General features: G+C 36.6%; 2 protein-coding genes across 6 annotated transcripts in view; one reads left to right on the top strand and one right to left on the bottom strand.

Moving 5' to 3' along the window:
- Window positions 1–1,557: 1,557 nt before the first annotated feature.
- LOC122234939 (translation initiation factor IF-2-like) lies at window positions 1,558–3,062 on the bottom strand. Its single transcript, XM_042973103.1, has 2 exons — window positions 2,489–3,062; window positions 1,558–2,108 (listed from the first exon to the last, which is right to left on the bottom strand). The coding sequence occupies exons 1-2, from the start codon at window positions 2,990–2,992 to the stop codon at window positions 2,073–2,075; spliced, it is 540 nt and encodes a 179-aa protein (XP_042829037.1). The 5' UTR covers window positions 2,993–3,062; the 3' UTR covers window positions 1,558–2,072.
- MYBL1 (MYB proto-oncogene like 1) overlaps window positions 2,974–20,400 on the top strand; it is a 43,143-nt gene continuing 25,716 nt past the window's right edge. Inside the window, exons 1-5 of one of the 5 annotated variants that reach the window (XM_042973102.1) lie at window positions 2,974–3,245; window positions 13,122–13,227; window positions 13,564–13,635; window positions 15,786–15,878; window positions 17,758–17,978. In XM_042973102.1, the coding sequence (XP_042829036.1) occupies window positions 3,226–3,245; window positions 13,122–13,227; window positions 13,564–13,635; window positions 15,786–15,878; window positions 17,758–17,978 (512 nt within the window). In that variant the 5' untranslated portion in view covers window positions 2,974–3,225. The remainder of the gene's footprint in view (window positions 3,246–13,121; window positions 13,228–13,563; window positions 13,636–15,785; window positions 15,879–17,757; window positions 17,979–20,400) is intronic. The other 4 variants (XM_007085027.3, XM_042973100.1, XM_042973101.1 and 1 more) reach the window with 4 other exon arrangements.

The raw sequence follows: 20,400 nt of genomic DNA, 5'->3' as shown, positions 1-20,400 counted from the left end.
TTATCCATGTGCTTATTATTTGCCTTTGTTTTGTTCATTGTATAGTGATTGTATTTGAGCATATTAACATATTACTATTCTAGGGACTGGGACTCTAGCAATAAATAAAACAGACAAAACTCTATGAGAATCACAGATACAACTCTATTAAAAGTATAGCCTCTCAGTATATTAAGCTAGCAAAAACTTTTCAAACTAACATAAGCAAAGCTTGGGAGTATTTGGCCTTTGTGGGAGGATAAGAAGTTGGTATAACCATGGGAAGGATGCGTATGGTGCATCATACTGCTGATTTAATATTAATGAAGCAATTTAGCAATGTATTTAAAGACTTGGAGTAAGAAAGTAAATTAGTACATGCTTGAAAAATCATTTTTATAATTGAAAACAGGAATATATTTGTCATGGAGTAGAAAGAAAACTTCATGTGAGGTTTTTTTTTTTGTTTTTTTTTTTTTTTTGAGAGAAAGAGGGAGGCAGAGGGAGAGGGAGAATCTTAAGCAGGCTCCAGGCCCAGCATGGAGCAGATGTGGGGCTCAATCTCATCACCATGAGATCATGGCCTGAGGGGAAATCAAGAGTTGGACGCTTAACCGACTGAGCCACCCAGGCACCCTTATATGAGTTTTAAAAGATAAAATAGTTTTCAAAGAAATTTCCAACACTTGTTCCCAATCTATCTTCCCTTGGTATACAATTCCCTATATCTTAGTGGAACAACTTGAGAAGCTTTAACAGACTATTCAAAACCAACTCTTGGTATTGAGAAGTGTGACAATGAGAAGATCCCTTTGAGTGTTTGCAGTTTTTGGTGATTACAAATAAAGCCACTGTAAACATTTGTTTTCCAAAGTGGCTTTTCCATTTGCATTTCTACCAGCAATGCATGAAAGCTGTATTTGCTCAGCATCTTCACCTTCACCAACACTTGCACAGTCCTTTCCCTCCCTCATTCTAACTATGTGGTAGTATCTCACTGAGGTTTTAATTTGCATTTCTCTAATGATTAATGATGTGAAGCATCTTTTCAAGTGGTGTATTTCCCTTTCGTATATCTTTTTTGGTGAAGGGTCTGTTCTACTATTTTGCCCATTTTTCATTGCTTTTTCCCCTCCTAATTGTTTTGAAAACTCCTTATATACTCTGAATAAGAACACTTTTAAAATGTTTCGTTAAAAAACAAAACCAAACCAATTCTCAATTACATTTGAGTATATGTATTCAAATGACTGTGAACCACTTTAACTGTACACTTTGTCCTTCTCTAAGTGATTTAAATGAATTTGCAATGTGATCTTTCTGAGGAATTACCTTTTTCTCTATCTCTAAAATGAGGGGTATTTAGTTTATTGTCAAAATCTAAAATACCTGCCATCAAACTCTAAAAATGTATTCTGTATAAAAAACCTAAAATATAACAGAAATTCTGCTTCCTGTTAGAATATAAATAAACCGAGTAATGTATGACTCAGGAGTAAATCAGAAAACACTGTTTTCAAATGACATTACTTTCTAAATTAAGTTTTTAAAAAAGTGAAAGAACAACACAATAAGGAATGATTTAAAAGGTGTTTTACCTTCCCCAAATCCGTACCTTGAGAAAAAGGAGCTAATACATAAAAAGACGTTTTAAGTTTTGAAAGTAGTGCATGCAGGCTCTTCTTCAATTCACATTTGCACCTGCATCTCTGATTTGCAAAAATTGATGCGTAAAATTTCAAAATAGCAAAATGTAAGTTTGTTATAATATTAACATGTGGTTTAGTGCTCTATGCAGTAGAGCATGGTACCTTGCAAATCTGGATCTTTTACCATTTGTAGTGGTTACTGTAATCTAATTTAATGTTATTTGAACTATTTGAACCGAGCAGCTCCTAGTTTTCATACTTGAATCCTTTAGAATAGCTACAACTGCTGAAGCTCCTTCGGTGCAGTTCTTCCCTCTTCCGTCTCTCCTGGAAAGACCGTCACTTTCCACAGTTGACTACCATACTCATTTATCCGGGCAAAACTCCCAGTCCTCTCCTGTCTTCCTGCATTATTCTCCTGGATCAGGGCTTCCTCATCGCGCATCAATTACTTCCCGGAGAGCGAGCTAAGGGAAGGCACTGCCAAGACCAGACGCAGACCTGGATTATTTCCTTTTTCCGTGCCAAGCATCTTTCCAGCTAAAACCTTTTTTCACCTGTCACTCCTGCTTATTCTTGATATTCAGTTTTCTGCCACAGCCTTCGCTACTCTAGTAGCTATGATGTCTGGGCAAAAATAGCTCACATTTTTGCTTAAGCAATAACGGCCGCGCAAATTTTATGGTTAGATTTGTCTCAAGTCCGAAGACCGCGCCTCCAGACTAATGAGGCGGGATACACCCGGAGGAGTTCGGAGTGGAGGAGCTGTGGCTGAGAGAAGGCTGTGGGGACTTGCCTAGGCGGGGCCACCCAACCCCCAGAGACCCTGACAGCACACTCCGGGAAGTTTGGACTCTTACCGCAGCTTCCGGACCCGCCTCTCTGCGAGCACCGGAACTCGCTTTCCCAGAAGGCCCCGCGCGGTGCGGCGCTGGGCGCGCTCCGGGTCCTGTCAAAGCAGGACCGGAGAGCCCGGTCTGCGGCCCCACCCCCTGATCCCCAGCTCCTTCCCCGACTCCCGCGAGTTCCAGTCCCGACTTCCAGCTCCCCAGCCCCGCCCTCAGCCGCGCGCGCTCTCCCCACCACGCCCTCGTCCCCCCGCGTGCGGCCGCTACAGCCAATGAGGTTCGGGGCCGCGTGCGCAGATTCAAACGGCGGCTCTTGAGGGAGGCTGGGCGCGAGATTCGGCGGTGCGGACAAAACCCTGCAGGAGGCTGCGAGCCCTGCAGAGCTGCTCGCTGCGGGGTGAGGGTGGGGGTCGGCGCCAGCCGCGGAGCTGAGCTCGGACCGCAGCTAGGAGGCTGAGAGGCGGCGGGAGGGGTCGAGGGAGGGCGAGAGCGCGCCTGCTGACATGTTGGGGGCATCCCTGACCGGGCCGGGCCGGGGCTAGGAGTGGCGCTGCGGGCCGGGGGCGGGTCGCGGTCCGCCCCTCCGTCCCTCCGTCCTGCCCTGCCGGGGACGTGCGTTCCACTCTCGGTCGCCTCGGAGAGGGAGCGAGGGAAGCGGCTGGAGGGTCGGGGACAAGGAACATTCGCTTGAGGCTGGAGGAGGCTGAACTGCGTCCCCGCCCAGCCCGCGCCTATGCGGTACTTGAAGGATGGCGAAGAGGTCGCGCAGGTGGGTGACATCCCTTTTACGCAGGCCTGTTGGCACAGTCTCGGCTCAGATTCTCTTCCTTTACCCAGTTCGTCCCCATCAGGCCCTCCCCAGCTGGGGCGGAGGTTTTGCTTCCCGCTGCTCCGCAGCCGCTTCGGCCCGGCTGGCTGGATCCCAGCCGTGACTTGTGGAGAGTTGGGGACCACTATGTTTAAGGCGCAGAAAGTGAGTAACAAATGGTCAGGTTGCTCTTTTGAGTTGATTCTCCCCACAGCGCACGTCCAGACTCCAATCTCGCACAGCCGCATCTTGGTCGGAGTTTCTTGCCAGGTAAGTCTGTGCGCTTTTAGGGAGTACCCTGCGCAAGTAGAAGTGCTAGTGTACAGCCCGGACTTGAAAATGGTATTCGGAGAGACTTTTTTCTGAACTACTGTACCAATTAAAATAGGAACTATGTGATAAGCCTGTGCTGGGACGACTCTGCCATCTTTGCTGCCTTGACAGGTATGGAAAATCCCCTTAGGAATAGCTGATGAGAGAGGACCGTTTTGACGTGTTCTGTAGTTACCATCACCGTGTCTCAACTTTATGTTTATCTTTTTAATATCTTCTGTTGGGAAGATGCCACACTGTTACCACCAGTAGCTTCATCTTAAAACAATGTTTGATTCACTGAATATTTTTAGTGCCCGTGTTTGGCTCTGACTGTAACTAAGTGTTGCCCAGAGGTAGGGCATATTTTTTTGTTGGAAACTTGCTAGGAGGAGTTTACTCATCTAATTTTTATTTATATGTTGCTATAGTAGCTACACCTAAACTGTGTGTAGTAACCACTTAGATGGCACAAAACTAGGGTGTCTTTTGTCACTATTATTAAATAAACCTTAAAAGATGTTTGGTAGGGTTTACAAATGGCTTTGTTTATCTAGGTCCACAACCTTAAAGTCTTAACGAGAGATGTATTTCCAAACTTGGAATTTAGTACTAGGATTCACTCATTGCAGATTTCTGTTAAAAACTGGCAATAGCGACACAACATTTGCTGCCTTGTTCATTTATTAAGTATCTGCTGTATGTAGGGTATTTTCGCAGAAATCAACATGAAATATATGATTAAGTCCTTGTTAGACTGTTATTTTGTGGCAAGTACAGTATAGGTCAAACTCTTGAGGTGGAACAAATATACACATACACATGCATAAACCCACCTCTAGAATAGGATTTTCAGCCTTGTCACTATTGATATATTGGATTAGATGATTCTTTGGGGGTGGGGGGGGGCTGTCCTGTGCTTTGTAGTATGTTTAACAGCATCCCTGGCCTCTACCCAGTAGATGCCAATAACACCCTGTTTCCCCCAGTTGTGACAATCATATGTCTCCAGAGATTATCAAATGCGTTTTGAAGGCTGGGGGGTGAAATCACCCAGGTGAGAATTGCTGCTCTAATTAACTTCCTAATCTTCAAAAAACAATCAATATTAAAAGCTCCTATAATCATAATTACTGAGGAACTCGTTCAGGCCTTTTATTTTGGATTTTTAAATATACAGAATTTTAAAAATAAAGTAACTTCATTAAGCAAGGTGACACTTGACTATGTCAACTCAGTAATGGAAGTTTGTTTATATTTATTGTGTGGCATTATCTACCTATCACTATTGATGTTAATCTTATTTGAAAGAATGTCTTAGCTAATGCTATCATCAGCATTTAGTTATGGTTAGACAGGGATGCTTGAATGTCAGAACCCTGCCCTCTCTGGTTGATTTTGTCTGTTCTTTTCATAGTTTTTGTATGCTTAATAATAATAGACTAAGAAAGGAGAAGTGATTTAATGACTAATTTGCCTGTGTAGGTTATTTTCTTTTATTGGCGGTACTGTGAGCCCTGAAATCTAAACATTAATTGTACTGTTGACTTTTGTTCCTTGTCAGCTGTATGAATTGAAAAGTATTGTAGAATGAGTTAAAAAGTCAAAAGGCTGGAGTAACTAAATGTGGTGGGGTGAAGCTGTGTTCCCTATGGGAGTGTAGAGGTAGAGGATGTGGTGAGAAATTATCATCTCTGTGTGGTGTATTTCTTAGGATCTTCATACTTGAATGTTTCATGCTCTAAATTATATTGCTTATTTATGAAAATATGTCTTATTTATCTTAGAAGAGAATAGAATGTGAAATGTTTTGAAGGAGAAATTATTTGTTGAGCAAAGTGTAGTCTCATGTCTCTTGGCTAAATATCTCAATAATAAATATGAACTTAATTTATAGTTGAATGAGAAAGGAAATAATTTAGTCAATTTAAGATCTCCACCACACAACTATTTAAGTATTTGAGCAAAAACTGTACTTTGCTGTATAAATGATTTACATAAGACTATGGGCATAAATTCTGTAGTATACTTTTTCTGTATGATATGGGGAAAAAAAGTAAAAAAACTGTTACCTCAGGTTGAAACAACTGAAGGATGTTGGCTCTTTTGCTTTTTGTTTAAGATTGCTGTAGTGTCTCTGAACTAGATTTACATAAAGGAAAAGGCTCATTTAATGTGACTTTAAATAGTTTTAGATCCCACTGGGGGGTTTAATGATATATTTTACAGGCAATACCAATTGGCATATCTGTTACTAACATGTATTTGATTAAAAAAATTGTTTTTAATGTTTATTTATTTTTGAGAGACAGAGACAAAGTGTGAGTGGGGTAGGGGAGAGAAAGAGGGAGACACAGAATCCGAAGCAGGCTCCAGGATCTGAGCTGTCCACACAGAGCCCTACGGGAGCTCAAACCCACTAACTGTGAGATCATGACCCGAACCGAAGTCGGAAGCTCAACAAACTGAGCCCCCACGCGCCTCAACACGTGTTTGATTTTTAAGCATCATTATGTATTAAGTAATTAATTTTAGTTTTTAAAAGCCAGGGCTACCCTTAAATAAACTTTAAAAAATGTCATTTAGAACCTAGAAGACCTATTTTAGTAGTAACAGATTCAGATATATACACTTGATAAAGGTAAAAGCCAGATTTTGCATTGGAAAATGTTTTTCAGTGGTTATGTATGTGTGTGAGGGGAAGCAATTTTACTATGTTGTTTCCAGCAAAATGAGTATTATGGGTGAAAAGAATACTGAAGTATGAGAACTGATTTTTTAATCAGCTTTGTCATTAACTAGCAAATTGTTTTAGGAAAGCAAGTAAACTCTATATCCAGGTTTTTAAATCTGTTTTATAGGGGGTTGGATTTTATGGTCTGTATGGTAATTTCTAGATTTAATATATATCCTGTTTTGAACCCTTTTGTAATCATCCTTGCTCATTTAAAAATATATACACTAATGGAATAAAATAGAAAAATTCTCTCATTATTTTCATTTATGAATAGCTAGGTAAAATTCCCTTCAGTATTTATTTCAGTATTGCTATTAGTAATGGTCAAATGAAGTCAATTTTGTCTTACTATAATGATGCTAGCTTGCAGCCTATGTTTGGAAATAAAATATTCATGTATGCAGTACATAATATTAACCACTGGGTGGCCTGATTTCACTTTATTAAATCAACCTGGTAAATTTTCATACCTTGAATTCAATTGGACTTTAAAAAATACAGAATTACCTTGTTAAGACAGTATAATAAAGATATAATTTTGGATTTTGATAAAAATTTCATATTTGATGCAGTTTATGACTTAAAATATGATCAAGTTGAAGTGATTTTATTAGAGCCAATTTTAAAGAACTTGATATATCTCTAATTTCAAACCAGTAGTTTCTTTTCATATAAAAGTAAATTTTAAAAAATTCTCAAGTTCTTCCTTTCAATACCTTATATTACTCTTTTTAGGTGAGATAATTAATGTCCTTTAAAATTGAACTTCTCCCTAATGTTTTATCTTAATATTGTCAAGTATTTTGTGTTAATATTGTCAAGAATAGTTTGTGTATTATTTCACAGGGTAAGTTATGACTGTAATATCCTATTAGCTCATGCCTAGTGTAGAGTTATTCTTAGCCATTTTCCTGGCCTAATGAGTCATAGTATTTATGTGTGTATGTGTGCATGCATTTCATTTTGCTGTTTAATACTCATCCTAATCACTGTTCATTCATAATTAAAAAAAAAACCTTTTCATTTTAATGTAGTGCTTAGCTTATGTATTAGACAGTTATAGAATAAATATTTTCTTTGACTTAAAAAATAGAACTGGAAGAGTAATTTTGGAAACCAAGTCCTGGATGAAGATTCAGAAACCAAATTCCTCTTCTATTTTTGCTTTGTGATGGGACCAATAATTTCACCCATTTTGCTGTCTTCTAGATCAGTCACTCTAGATGAAAAATGGCTTATTTGTTTATAAGGTAGGGAGTTGATTTTATTTAGTTATTATCATTATCGATTGCTATAATATAGAAATGCTAAAGGAAGACACTGAAAAGCAGAAAAATAGAACGGATTTGTTTTGATGGTATCTAACCATTATTAAGCAATGGAACCATTTTTACTGTTAAATGGTGAAAGTGGGATGTTGGTGAGATTATTTGTGGAGTTTTATCCCTTCTCTTTTTCTTGGCAAATTGTAGGCATTCTCAGGCATCATTCTGTTGTAGCTAGTGATATTGATAATTTTCTAGGATCTTATTCTGTCACACTTATTTAAAACTTACATCATCCTTTAACAATTACTTAACTAATATAGAAATAACTTTATGCTAAAACTAAGAAGTAGCTGGGTGGATAGACTCTAGGAAAGTCCCAGTGGTAGAGAGATGATTCTAAGAATTCTACTTTAATCCTCCCTCACACTAACCCACTCAAAAAACCCAGCTTCCTGAACATTGGGCTGTATAACTCTGTCTGAAACTGATGACCATGCTGATGCAAAACAGAGAATGAAACCGCATGTAGAAATAGAAATTTCTCACAAATCAAGTATATGGTTAAAAAATAAGGCAGAATCTTAAAGTTGAACAAGTTTTTAGGAAAACTGCTGCTTGCACACTAGCCTTTTGACCCAAGTAACATCTTTAGACTCATATCCTTAACTTAAAATATTTTGATAAGAACCCATGGTGAATTTTGTACAGATGTGATGTAGATATTTTTTTGAATACTCAAGATTTATATAGGCAGGTCCCCAAATTAAATATTGTTTTGATCCAGAAATAACCCAATTAAAAAAAAATTTTTTTAACGTTTATTTATTTTTGAGACAGGGAGAGACAGAGCATGAACAGGGGAGGGTCAGAGAGAGGGAGACACAGAATATGAAGCAGGCTCCAGGCTCTGAGCTGTCAGCACAGAGCCCGACGCGGGGCTAGAACTCACGGACCGCAAGATCATGACCTGAGCCGAAGTCGGACGCTTAATTGACTGAGCCACCCAGGCGCCCCCAGAAATAACCCAATTTTAAAAAGCAGTCTCAAATATGCTATTGTGGAAGTTGTTGGGATCTGAGGGGAGGGAAGAAAGAGGGGAAGCTGTGAAAAGCATGACTGAGGGCTCTTTGGGATGGCAGGAAGTGTCAGTGTTGGTAGGGACAGTTTTAGGAAAGGTTAGGCAATATTAGTAGATACCCTAAAGAACCCATTGTGTACTGAATATTTTGTTTCAGCAAACAAACAATTAAAATTCTACCACTTGGAGGTGCATTTGGATTTTGAAAGTCCTTTTTAATAAATGGGAATGCCTTTCACCTTCTCCTAAAGATATTTTCATTTGTTAAAAAAAGAAAAAAGTTCTTTCTCATATCCACTTGAGGTCAGTTGTACTGAGAGAGGTGGAAATTTTGATTGGATTGGAAGGGAGTGAGCTAATTTTGGGATACAGAGTACTTGGAGGAGGTAAAAGTAAGGAAGATCATTCAATAGTCATTAATTTTACAAATATTATAGGTACTGTGTTTGTGCAGAGAGGTCAATGTATCAGATATGGTCTTTGCACTCCTGAACTTATTATTTGGTTGGGAAGGTTGGCATATGTGATGAGCATTAAAAAGGAAGGGTAGATGCCATGAATATATACAAATGGGACAGAAAGCCTCAATATGGTGTTTATCTGATTTGGTAGCCTTAGAAATTTATGAAGTCGTTGGATCCTGAACCATCTCCATTGTAACAATTTCATCTTGGCTAATCAGGTGATATTTCTGATAGCTTTAGATGGCAGCAAATAACAGGTATTTATTTTTTTAAACTTTTATTTTCAGATTAGTTCAACAAAACAAGCATATATGAAAGTGGGACTGGCAGATTAATGTTACAAATAGACACTGGCCTTAGTGAGAGAGCATTGGAATGTTGAAATGTATTGAACTGAAGCAGAGATAGATAGCTATATAGGTAGGGGACTTGGGGTTCTTGGAGTCTTGCTTGGTCAGATATGAAGAATTTTGGTCCTATAGAAGTGACAAATCAAGGGAAATCAAGTTCCTGCAAAGGATCTGTAGACAGTATATGTTAAATCTAGGCCTCCATTTTTCAGTTTTGTAAGAACTAAACTATGTGTAGATATTAGGAACTGCCCACATGTTCTTAAATATATTACATTGAGATTAAACAAATCATCAAACATTAACTGTTTGAAATCTGAGTGAATTTTTGGAAAAGAGTTGAAATAGCAGAAATAATCATGGATATTGCTGGTCATTCAGCCTATGCACATAATACTAATGTTGAACTACCTCTCTGTGCCACAATCCTATATGAGGTATTTTATGTGTTTTTTCATTTAATTTTATCCTTAAAGAAGCACTATCAGGTAGGTGCTCATTTCACAAACAGGTAAACTAAAGTCCTAAGAGGTTAGTATGTCCAAGGATGCAAAATAAGTAAAGTTGTAACTAGAACCTGGTTCTTCTGGTGTCTTTGGTGTCTTTCAGCTTCTTCCCTGTTTTTCTAGTATGTGGTAGTATAGTGGTTAAGTAGTGGATTTTGGGGTTCAGTCATGCTGTGTTTGGCATAACTATGGGCAAGAAGTTAATTTTCTAAGTCAAGGCTCCCTATTGGAGCCTTGTAAAATGGGAATACTATTTTCTTCTTGGGGTTGTTGTGGGGTTTTAAGAGAGAAATTTCATAGACGACCGAATGTCTGGTACTTAGAAAGTTTAAACAAATATTAGCTCTTGTTATTATCAGATACTCATGACTGTATTCAGTCCTCTAGCTACTCAAAGTCTTCTGATTCAGTTTATCATAAAGACCTGCCCTCTCTTCTGGGGATTTGTGCTCTCATGGCTTTAATTGTTCTCCGTATGCTGGTGACTGTCAAAACTATGTGTCTACCCTAGGCCTCCTACCTGAGCTGAAGATATTGGGCCTAGTTGTCTTCTAGATTTGCTCTGCCCATAGGATAGCCACTTCCCACATGTGGCTGTTGAGCTGTTGACATGTGGTTAGTCTGAATTGCAGTGTACTCTAAGTATAAAATACACACTAGATTTTCTTTAGTAAGAAAAAAGGAATGTAAAGTAGCGCATGATTATGTTGATTATGTGATAATTTTTAATGTATTAAATAACATAATTAACATTATTTTGACATGTTTTTATTTTTAAAATGTGGCTACTAGGAAATTACATATATGGTTGCATTATATTTCTATTGGACTGTGCTATTCTAGATATCTCCTCTTATATATTTCTCAAGTGCCTTGAAATTAGCTAGTCCAAAACTGCCTGAGACTCTCCCCATTCTCTTCTCCCTCCCAAAGTTTTGTTTTTCCTTCTATTCTTTATCTTGGTGGATAGCTCTGTTTATGCTCCCAAAGCCAGAAATTTTGGAGTCATTGATTCCTTGCAAAATCTTTTTCTACTTTTTTCATATTTGTCATTTTCATGCACTTCTTATTGTTGCCACTATTACTACCTTCGTTGGTTTATTCTTTTATGGTTTCTTGATTTTGTTATATTTAGATCCGTTCTACTCAAGGATATAAAAAGATGGAATTCTACCCTATTTTTTTTTAAGTTTATTTATTTATTTTGGGAGAGAGAATGTGTGTGTGCATTAGTGTACGTGTTCACACAGGGGAGGGAGAGGGGCAGAAAGCAAGGGAGAAAGAATCCCAAGCAGGCTCTGTGGTGTCAGCACAGAGCCCTGTGTGGAGCTCAATCCCACAAAATGAAATGAGATCATGACCTGAGCTGAAATCGAGTCCAATGCTTAACCAACGGAGTCACCCAGCCTCCCCTACCCTATTTTTTTTTTTTTTTAATTTTATTTATTGAGGTAATCTTTACACTCAACATGGGACTAAAACTCATGACCCTGAGGTCAAGAGTCACACTCTTCTCTGACTGAGCCAGCCAGGTGCCCAGGCCTACCCTATTTTTTTTTAAATAGTATTGTTACAGTTTCGTTTTTTTTTAAATATATTTGCTTCATCTAAAGTTTTTTATTTTAAAGTAGGACTCAAAGTTTGTTTATAAATTTTTTTTATTTTTTAATTTTATTTATTTATTTATTTATTTATTTATTTATTTATTTATTGAGAGAGAGACAGACCATGAGCTGGGAAGGGTCAGAGAGAGAGGGAGACACAGAATCCGAAGCAGGCTCCAGGCTCCAAGCTGTCAGCACAGAGCCTGATGCAGGGCTTGAACTCATGAACCATGAGATCATGACCTGAGCCGAAGTCGGATGCTCAACCAACTGAGCCACCCAGGCGCCCCTCAAAGTTTGTTTTTAAAATTTGTTACCCTCTGTCTTACCATTTATTGAAAAATCCATCTTCACACCACTGATTTGATATGTTACTGTTAAAATTTACCGAATTCCCATTTGGATTTTGTTTTTTTATGAATGTTCTAGTCTCTTCCATTGATCTGTGTATCTGTGTGCTGGTAGTATTCTGTTTTATTTATTGTTTCTCTGCAGTATGTCTTCATTGGGTAGTGCTATTTGTTTACTTTTCCATATGAACTATAGAATCAGCATGTTTAAATTCCTCTGAAAATATAATGGTATTTTAATTTAATTTAAATTTATGAATTATTTTAGGGAGAATGGACATCTGTAATTCTGTTCCTATCCAGGAATGTGGTCTGAATGTTTTTCCATTTGTTCAGATCTAATGTGTATTACAATAGTGTTTTGTTGTTTACTATATTTTGATCTTGTATATTCATATTATTTCTACATGTTTTAATGTTTTTGTTGTTTTTGTAACGTTAATGGATCATTTCTTCCATTGTTTCTTTTAACTGGATGTGACTGTGTTTTGTATTTTACCTTTACCAGTGTCAGGCCCTAATGATTTTTTACTTGGATTATTATAAAAAATTACTAATTGGTCTTTCTCCATTTCTCTACATCCTGCCAGTGATTTTTCTGAAACATGAGATATTTGTGTTTTACTCCCTTACTTAAAGTCCTTTGACCCTTTAGGATAAAGGTCAAATAAAGAATGAAAGTCAAACTCCTTAGCATGACATAAACTCTTTCCTTGTCTACAATTGACCCCTGATGGCATATCAACTCCTGGTGTCAGTAAGAACTATAGCTACTCTACATTGTATAACTCTTACTTTTTTATATCTTGAATAATCTGTTGGGATGTATGTTTTTAGTCTGGGTGGCTTCTTCAGTCATACCTGTATACACAGATTCAATGATTGAATTTACAAAGTTGCATAAAATTCTTGATTTCACAATTTTTTTTTAAGTTTATATATTTATTTAGAGAGAGAGACACACATACACAGTGGAGAGAGAGGGAGAGAGAGAATCCCAAGCAGGCTTCATGCTGTCAGTGTGGATCCCAACAAGAGGCTTTATTTCATGAACCATGAGATCATGACCTGAGCCAAAATCAAGAGTCAAATGCTCAACCGACTGAGCCACCCAGGCGCCCCAACAATTGTGTGTGTTTTTTTGTTTTTGTTTTTGTTTTTGTTTTAGTGAGGATGAGGATGATGACCTCCAGTATGCTGATCATGATTATGAAGTACCACAACAAAAAGGATTGAAGAAACTCTGGAACAGAGTAAAATGGACAAGAGATGAGGTAATTACATGATAAGGTTTAGTAATTTCATACTTGTACTTATTGGTTAATAATATTTAATAAAGGAATTAAAGATCTTGAAAAGCAAAACATGAGAAAAGCTATTCATCAACTGATATGCACATATTTTTCTTCCACCAGAGGTGTGAATAGTGGTATGATGTTAAGACTGACAGAAACACTGTAGTAAATGGGAGAGCTTATATTACAGTGGCTTATCCTTCTACAAATGGTCATCAGATATGACATGAAAGAATTAGACAGTTATCTATATTTAGCGATAGAGGAATAGGCAAAGGAAAGAAAGCTTTCTAATTTTCACACCTGTTTTAATAGGATGATAAGTTAAAGAAGTTGGTTGAACAACACGGAACTGATGATTGGACTCTAATTGCTAGTCATCTTCAAGTGAGTGAAATATTTTCTTCTATTTATAACATGGATAACATAAGCTATTGGGTTAAATTTGCTGTTTTTCAAAAATGTGTCTTCATTATTTTAGACTTAGGTTTCCTTTCTAAAAACATCTCTGTTTTTCTGATCTTCCTATAGTGGCCAAAGGCTTAAAAAGTCCGATTTTTCTAGTAATTAGTTTATATAGGGGCCTAAAAAGATTACTAATCTAAAATGAAAATACTAGGTTTGGGTAGGGCTTTATAAATATTTGCTGATAAATGTTAAAACATTCTGACAGAAGTTAAATGTATGGAAATCTTTTGGCAGCTAATCAATAAAATCAGAAAAAGCTCTGTTGAAAGTTTGTCAACCTTTATTTGGATTTTAAGGGGTTATTGATCTTTAAAAAATTCTACTTATTGTTCGTTCATCATACTATTCACAGGCTATTCATTAGTATGTATGTATGTAATTTTATAATTTACATACTATTCACATGCTATCCATTAGTATGTAAGTTTATAATTTACGAAATTTATAAATTTATAATTTACATATATTCCTTTTGTTCCTTACTACATTAAAGGTAGGGAGGCAAAATAGTCACATTTGAATTTGTTTTGACTACTGTGGATATCAGAAATCAGATTACCTATGTTCTTTCTAAATTGTTATGATGCTTTCCAACATAACCTGAAAATTGAGACCAGATAATGGAAAGTGTGTAAGTTTTGGAGTCAGTCTGATCTATATTCAAGTGCCAGCTCTACTAGCTGTTTGCTCTTAGAAAAATTACTAACTTCTTTGATGTTCAGCTTCCTTGTCTATAATATGTAAATAATAGTACTCGTTTTTGTAGTATTGTTGTGAGAATTAGAAATGACATATAGGATGTTGGGCATATTTCCTGACATTTAGCAGGTGTTAGATAAATGGAAACTAAATTAGAAAAGTTATTTATATTAGGTTTACCAGTTTAACTTGAGGGTATAGCAGCAAATGAAGTGAACAAAGAAATGCTACAAGCACATACAGGAGCAGTCTGATTATTTTGAAGAAAATGATAGCCTTAAAAATGGATCAGCATTGATGTTTTGAAGCCATAAATGAAGAAACTCAGTTTAAATAAAAATAACTTGAGACCCACTAGACACAAAGGCAGTGACTGGTAAACAAAGTATTTGTATTTATCCCTTTATATACTTCTAATATTTTTGTCATTCATGAAGTTAACTGTTTTTTTATTATTATCATTATTATTATTATTATTTATTATACATAGGAGTTAATGTTTATTTTTGAGAGAGAGAGACACACACACACACACACAGTGTGAGCAGGGAGGGGCAGAGAAAGGGAGACATAGAATCCAAAGCAGGCTCTAGGCTCTGAGCTGTCAGCACAGAACTCGATGTGGGGCTTGAACTCATGGACTGCGAGATCATGACCTGAGCCGAAGTCAGATGCCCCACCGACTGAATAACCCAGGTGCCTCTAGTTTTTTCTTGATAACTTGGAGGTCATCATGTATAAAAATCCTTTAAATACCATGCAGTGGCCTAGTAATGCCTTTGGGGGTTTTTAAATTGTATAGAGTTAAGTACTGCTGTACTGTATGAATCCAGACTGCTGTGCTATTTGAGTTCATTTGTCTATTTTGTATAGTTTTCTGTTTACTCTCTTTTATTTCTCAATCTTAGATACATTTTTTTTAATGTTTATTTATTTTTGAGAGAGAGAGAGACAGAATGCAGATGGGGAAGGGGCAGAGAGAGGGAGACACAGAATCCAAAGCAAGCTCCAGGCTCTGAGCTGTCAGCACAGAGCCCTACATGGGGCTCAAACCCACAAACTGTGATATCATGACCTGAGCTGAAGTCAGACACTTAACCGACTGAGCCACCCAAGTGCTCAGATACATTTCTTCATGGCAGTATCTGTGTTATAAGGCACAGTGTAGAGATATATACTTAAAAATATATAGTCTAAGCCCTTCCAGAGACTTTAATTTAAAAATGAATTGAGACACAGGCATATAAGATAAATATTACAGTTTAAAGAATGTTATTGAATGCATTATTCTTGAAGACTTTCTTCTTGAGTTTAGGTTGACTTGCTTTCTGGAAGACATTGTTCAATAACAAAATTATCAATTCTTTCAGAATCGTTCAGATTTTCAGTGCCAGCATCGATGGCAGAAAGTTTTAAATCCAGAATTGATAAAGGGTCCCTGGACTAAAGAAGAAGATCAGAGGGTAACATGTTCATATATTTTATTCTCACTGTGTAGGTGGATTGGCTTTTTTTTCCTTCCTAATATATTGTTTTGTCACAAAGGTTATGTTTAAATCACTTTGATTTGGTTGCTGCTTGTAGAAGAATTGAAAGTTGAATGTCTTGAAATATAGTTTTTCTAAATTGAGTCAAACCAAGTATAATATATATAGCTTTTCTTTGTGAGTTTAGTTTACAGAAGGAAAAATGTTATTAGCTTATTTATCTTATTTAGAGCTTAGGTTAGTAACATTTAGGGTATAGCTTGTTGAAAATTGAGTTAACATTTTAAAAAACAGAATTTAATTTAATTTTAATTTTAATTTTATCTGATAACATGATTATGTGAGGAAGTCATTCTTAACTTTCCCTCTTGACCTATAATGTGCCCCAAAATAAGATAGATACCAGAGCACTGTATTTCTAAAAGGTTTGGTGATTTCGATATTAAGGTAATTGTTTTATAAAAGACTGAGAAGAATGGGAAAGTTGCTGCCCTCCGCTAGGAATTGGCTTTAGTTCATGCTCTTTATGGCAGAAATGTTGTTAATAGGGTTGAGGAATTAGAGCATTTTTTCCTGCCACTCAAGGGGAAAAAAAAAGTTCACTAGGCTCAGAACTGGTAAGATTTACTTGATGGTCAGTGATAGGTTTTATCATGTGTGTTCTGTATCCTTTTAGTATGAGAAAGGAAGAAATGAGAAGACAATAACTTTGTAGATCCTTCTTGCTTCCAAACTGATTTATTTGGCCTCCAACTGAAGCTTTTTTTTTTTTTTTAATTTTTTTTTTCAACGTTTTTTATTTATTTTTGGGACAGAAAGAGACAGAGCATGAACGGGGGAGGGGCAGAGAGAGAGGGAGACACAGAATCGGAAACAGGCTCCAGGCTCCGAGCCATCAGCCCAGAGCCTGACGCGGGGCTCGAACTCACGGACCGGGAGATCGTGACCTGGCTGAAGTCGGACGCTTAACCGACTGCGCCACCCAGGCGCCCCCAACTGAAGCTTTTTTTAAAGAAAGAGTAGAAAATCTATAAGTCTCAACATTTTTACCGTTAAATTGATTTTCAGTGATAACATTTTAACTTACAAGTCACTTTAATTAGCACATTGTATTTTAGATAAGTTTGAGGTAAACTTTTGTACTTGGCCAATGCTGAATTAGTATTTATTAGTATTTATTAGTTAACTTATTAGTAACTTAACTTAAATAAACTTAACAATTAGTAGTTGTGGTTTGGATTTAATGCATTTAAAAGAAATAGTATTCTTGAGTTATGTTTTAAAATTCTATCAAGGTAATGCTTTTTCAAATTGAGATGTATTCTCACTGTGTCATGTTAAATTGACATGTAACACTATAGTAGTTTCAAGTGTACCACATAATGATTTGCTCTTGGTTTGTATTGCTAAATAATCACAAAAGGATTCTAGTTAACATCTGTCATCATATATAGTTAAAAATTTTTTTTTCTTGTGATGAGAGTTTTTAAGATCTAACAACTTTCAGATGTGCATTACAGTATAGTTTTTATTTATTTTTAATTTTTTTTTAATGTTTATTTATTTTTGAGAGAGACACATAGCATGAGCAGGGGAGGGACAGAGGGAGAGGGAGACACAGAATCTGAAGCAGGCTCCAGGCTCTGAGCTGTCAGTGAAGAGCCTGATGTGGGGCTTGAACTCACGAACTGTGAGATCATGACCTAAGCTGAAGTCAGATGCTTAACCCCCTGAGCCACCCAGGCGCCCCTGCATTACGGTATTAACTATAGTCACTGTGCTGTACATTGCATCCCCATGAATAAACTTTTAAAAAGGTATTTCTTTTTTAAACTTTGTTTTTTCTGTTTCTTAGGTTATTGAATTAGTTCAGAAATATGGGCCAAAAAGATGGTCTTTAATTGCAAAACATTTGAAAGGAAGAATAGGCAAGCAGTGTAGAGAAAGATGGCACAATCATCTGAATCCTGAGGTAAAGAAATCTTCCTGGACAGAAGAGGAGGACAGGATCATCTATGAAGCACATAAGCGGCTGGGAAATCGTTGGGCAGAAATTGCCAAACTGCTTCCTGGAAGGTGCTTATATAAATGTATATACATTTTCCTGTACTTAAACTTGATCCTTATTATGTTACTATTAAATATATTTGCAAGTACCCCATGACTTTTATTTTTTTTTTAGACAAGCAATTTTCGGGGGCCTATTTGTAATAAATTCTGTGTAAGGGATAGAATTACTTTTATAATTGAAATTTAGACAAGCATCCTTTTGGGCCTATTTGTAATAAATTTAGACAAGCAACTTTTTGGGCCTATTTGTAATAAATTCTATATGAGGGATAGAATTACTTTTATAATTGAAATTTAGACAAGCAACGTTTTGGGCCTATTTGTAATAAATTCTGTGTAAGCAATAGAATTACTTTCTTAATGAAATATTTTATAGCAGTAATTTGTGCAGTAAAATGATAGACCTTCAGATTATGTGAACATTTAATAACTTCCTAGATTGTTTACTTATCAGTGCGAGTCAGACAGACCTTCTGTGTACAAACCTGGTTGGAATAGAATGTAAATTGAAGAGATTTCTTTCATACTAGATTCTATGCACAAGACCAGGGAATAGCAAATACATTGCCTAAAATAAACTATGAAAGTTCATTAGACAAAATTTAATTCTTAATTAATTATGGTATGATTCAAATCATGAGAGTAGTGTATATATCCCTGTGGCTAAAATACAGAATTTCCTTCTGGGAGAGTGATATACCGCTGTATACTATACATTGTAAGTATTACTATACATTGCACTGGTTGAAATTTTTCCCTATTGTAGTACAGTAGACCATCAACCTTGGGAAAATCCATACCTCACTCAGAAGGTATGCATGTTTTGTTTTTTTTTTTAATTGCTGTATGTAGTCTCTATATTATACTTCATAGTTTATAAAATGCTTTTACCTATATTTTTAATTAATCTTTATATGTAAGTGAAATATGCAGAGCAAACAATGCTGTCCTTTTTTTTTTTTTTAATAGATAAGGAAATTAAAGCATAGTGTTAAGTGTTTTATTCAGGTTACTCAACTTGGTTTAGAAAATTCTGATGTTTTCAGTCTTACATATATTTTTACTCAGCTAGCTTAGTGCTTTAACATAAAGTAGGTTCTCAGTAAATGTATATTTTATGAAGGATAGAATTATTAAGTGATCACCATCTAAATCTAGCTACTATCTGCCACCATCACAAAATTGTTACCTATTATTAACTGTATTCCCTATGCTATACATTGTATCCCCATGTCTTGTTTATTTTATAAGTGGAAGTTTGTACTTTTAATCTCCTTCCCCTATTTTGCCCACCCCCTCTGGCAACCACATAGTTCTTTGTTTCAATGAGTCTGTTTCTGTTCTGTTTTGTCTGTTTGCTTTGTTTTTTAGATTCCATAGATAAGTGAAATTGTATGGTATTTATCTTTACCTGACTGTTTTCACTTAGCATAATACCCTCTTGCTCCATCTATGTTGTAGCAAATGACAAGATTTCGTTCTTTTTTATGACTGAGTGATATTCCATTGTATGTATATGCCATATCTTTTTCCATTCATCTGTCAGTGGCCACTTGGGTTAATTCCATATCTTGGCTGTATATAATGCTGCAATGATCATGGGGTGTGTATATCTTTTTGAATTAGTGTTTTTGCTTTTTTCAGATAGATTTCCAGAAGTGGAACTACTGGATCTTATGGTAGTTTTGCTTTTAATTTTTTTGAGGAAACTTCATACTATTTTCCATAGTGGCTGCACCTTTTTGCATTCCCAACAGTGCAGGAGGATTCTTTTTTCTCCACATCCCTGCCAACACTTGTTATTTCTTGTCTTTTTTTTTTTTTTTTTTTTTTTTTTTTAGTTAGAGAGAGAGAGAGAGAAAGAAAGCATGTCTTAAGCAGGCTCCATGCTTAGCACAGAGCCTGATATGGGAGCTCGATCATATGACCCTGGGATCATGACCTGAGCAATAGTCAGATGCTCAGCCAACTGAGCTACCCAGGTGCCCTGTTGTCTTTTTGATAGTAGCCATTCTGATCTGTGTGAAGTGATATCTCATTGTGGTTTTGACTTGCATTTCCCTGATGATTAGTGATGTTGAGCCTCTTTTCATGTGTCTATTAGCCATCTGCATATCTTCTTTTTTTTTTTCAATTAAAAAAAATTTTTTTTTCTTTTAAGTAGGCTCCACATCCAGCGTGGGGCTCGAACTTAGGACCCTGACTGAGATCAAGAGTCGCATCATCCACTGAGCCAGCCAGGTGCCCCCATCTCATATCTTCTTTGGAGAAATGTTCATATTCTCTCCTCATTTTTTAATTGGGTTGTTTTTTGATACTGAGTTGTGTGAGTTCTTTATATATTTTGGATATTAATCCTTACTGATTATATCATTTGTAAATATCTCCTCCCATTCAGTAGGCTTTTTGTTTTGTTGATGGTCTCCTT

The sequence above is a fragment of the Panthera tigris genome, chromosome F2, assembly GCF_018350195.1.
Source record: "Panthera tigris isolate Pti1 chromosome F2, P.tigris_Pti1_mat1.1, whole genome shotgun sequence".
In the NCBI taxonomy this organism is placed as follows: Eukaryota; Metazoa; Chordata; class Mammalia; order Carnivora; family Felidae; genus Panthera; species Panthera tigris.
This window is presented reverse-complemented; position numbering and strand designations above follow the sequence as displayed.

Bases quoted from the DNA above. Each gene is read 5' to 3' on its own strand.
- LOC122234939 (XM_042973103.1), bottom strand. From the start codon at position 2,992: ATGCCCCCAACATGTCAGCAGGCGCGCTCTCGCCCTCCCTCGACCCCT. The intron at 2,109-2,488 runs GTAAGAGTCCAA...TGGTCTTGGCAG, and splicing joins AGGCGGGTCCGGAAGCTGCG to TGCCTTCCCTTAGCTCGCTC.